The sequence below is a fragment of the Nicotiana tomentosiformis genome, chromosome 8 (assembly GCF_000390325.3).
Source record: "Nicotiana tomentosiformis chromosome 8, ASM39032v3, whole genome shotgun sequence".
In the NCBI taxonomy this organism is placed as follows: domain Eukaryota; kingdom Viridiplantae; phylum Streptophyta; class Magnoliopsida; order Solanales; family Solanaceae; genus Nicotiana; species Nicotiana tomentosiformis.
The window spans coordinates 126,799,944-126,802,460 of NC_090819.1; the positions used below are offsets into that span (position 1 = coordinate 126,799,944).

Consider the following 2,517-nt stretch of genomic DNA (forward strand, 5'->3'; position numbering starts at 1 on the left):
CCGAAACTAGGTACCCTCACCTGGAAAAACTGGCGCTCGATTTGCTAGGCGCCTCTAGGAAGCTAAAACCGTACTTCCAATGTCACCCCATATGTGTCGTAACTACTTACCCATTAAGGAACGTTATGCATATGCCCGAACTCTCGGGGCGATTGGCCAAATGGGCCATAGAAATAAGTGGGTATGATATTGAGTATCAACCTCAGACCGACATTAAATCTCAAATTTTGGCAGACTTTGTGGCCGACTTTACACCGGCCCTAATATCCGAGGTCGAAAGCGAGTTATTGATTAACTCAGAAACTTCCTCGAGAATATGGACCCTCTTCACGGACGGCGCCTCAAACGCAAAAGGGTCCAGACTTGGCATCGTACTAAAGCCACCGATAGGTAATATAATTAGACAATCTATTAAGACTGTGAAATTGACTAACAACGAGGCCGAATATGAGGCCATGATTACAGGCCTTGAACTAGCCAATAGCTTGGGGGCAAAGGTGATCGAAGCCAACTGCGACTCCCTCCTTGTGGTAAACCAAGTAAATGGAACATTCAAGGTCAGAGAGGAGCAAATGCAACGATACTTGGACAAATTACAAGTGACATTACATCGGTTCAAAGAATGGACTTTGCAACACGTACCTCGGGATAAAAACAGCGAGGCTGATGCCCTCGCTAACTTGGGGTCACCAGTCGAAGACGACGAGTTCGATTCGGGAGAAGTCGTACAACTTATGAGATCGGTGGTGGAAGAAGTCCATGCTGAGATCAACTCGACGAGCCTAACTTGGGACTGGAGGAATAAGTACGTGGAATATCTCATGTCCGGTAAACTGCCCTCGGATCTAAAAGAGTCGAGGGCCATGCGTACAAAGGCAGCCCGATTTATCATGTCCGAAGATAGAACCTTGTTCAGAAGAAAATTTGATGGTCCACTTGCAATATGTCTAGGGCCGGGCGATACTGAGTATGTTGTGATGGAAATCCATGAAGGTACCTACAGAAATCATTCGGGCGTTGATTTGCTTGTTCGAAAAATAATCAGAGCCAGTTATTACTGGATCAACATGGAAAAAAACACAAAGGAATTCATTCAAAAATGTGATGAGTTCCAAAGATACGCTCCGATGATCCATTAACCCGGGGAGTTGCTACACTCGGTTTTATCGCCATAGCCGTTTATGAAGTGAGGAATGGACATCATTAGCCCCCTTCCGTGGGCACCAGGTAAGGCTCAATTTATATTGTTTATGACTGATTATTTTTCTAAGTTGGTGGAAGCCCAGACATATGAGAAGGTCAGGGAAAATGAGGTCATCGATTTCATTTGGGATCACATCATATGCCGATTCGGAATGCCAACCGAGATCGTATGATAATGGGAAACAATTCATCGGAAGCAAAGTGACCAAATTCCTCAAAGATCACAATATCGAAAGGATCCTATCGACACCCTATCACCCTAGTGGGAATGGACAAGCTGAATCTACCAACAAAACTATACTCCAAAACCTTAAAACGAGGCTAACCGACGCCAAAGGAAAATGGAAAGAAATATAACCCGAAGTCCTGTTGGCATACCGTACAACCTCGAAGTCTAATATTGGGGCTACCCCATTTTTTTTAGTTTATAGCACCGAAGCTTTGATACCGGTCTAGGTTGAGGAACCAAGTATCAGATTTCAACATACGATAAAGGACTCAAACGATGAAGCTATGAGTACGAACCTGGAGCTATTAGATAAAAGGCACGAGGCCGCCCTTGTCTGTTTGGCCGCCCTAAAATAGCGGATCAAAAGATATTATAATCGAAGGGCCAACCTTCGATAATTCAATACCGGAGACTTGGTACTAAGAAAGGTCACACTAAGCACACGAAACCCGGACAAAGGGAAATTGGGGCCGAATTGGGAAGGACCGTACCAAATTATCGAGATCACTGAAAAAAGATCCTACAAGCTCGGAACAATGAACGGCGAGCAACAAACGAACAACTGGAATGTAGCTCACTCAAAACGATATTACTGCTAAGGTACGACCCCATCCATTTCCTTTTACTTATATTTCGGACTAACTCCTACATGTGATCAACAAGGAAAAGTACGAGATTTTAGGTCTGAAAGCATGCGTTGCACTCTTTTTTCCTTGAACCGGTTTTGTCCCAAATGCGTTTTTCGGTAAGGTTTTTAACGAGGCAGCAAGTAAATCGTGCTAACTTAGAAGCGAAGGCCGGCATCGAGCCAGTGACAGTGATCAAAATAGTATTCGAGGTCTTTCTTCGATCAACCTTGAACACTGGGGGGCATTACCCTCCGATATCGACTTTAGCATGGAAAGAGGCTTCGAGATTGAAGGGTCTCGATTGATAGGATTTAATGCAAGGTCCAAACGGTCAAATGAACCATGCCGCATAGACTGCTCGAACCCTAACACAAAGCATGTACACATACATTACTATTATGCACAAGAATAAAGAGAAGTATCTTCCTTGCAAACATCTTGTCTTTTAAAATGTTT

The 2,517-nt window shown here is 44.0% G+C and overlaps 1 protein-coding gene across 1 annotated transcript; it reads left to right on the forward strand.

The window, feature by feature from the left end:
• Window positions 1-455: 455 nt before the first annotated feature.
• LOC138898117 (uncharacterized) lies at window positions 456-1,139 on the forward strand. The gene has a single exon (XM_070184154.1). It carries the CDS (start codon window positions 456-458, stop codon window positions 1,137-1,139), a length of 684 nt encoding a protein of 227 aa, XP_070040255.1.
• Window positions 1,140-2,517: the final 1,378 nt, after the last annotated feature.

What these genes read in the sequence shown, in the direction of transcription:
- LOC138898117 (XM_070184154.1), top strand. Translation starts at nt 456, where the DNA reads ATGATTACAGGCCTTGAACTAGCCAATAGCTTGGGGGCAAAGGTGATC.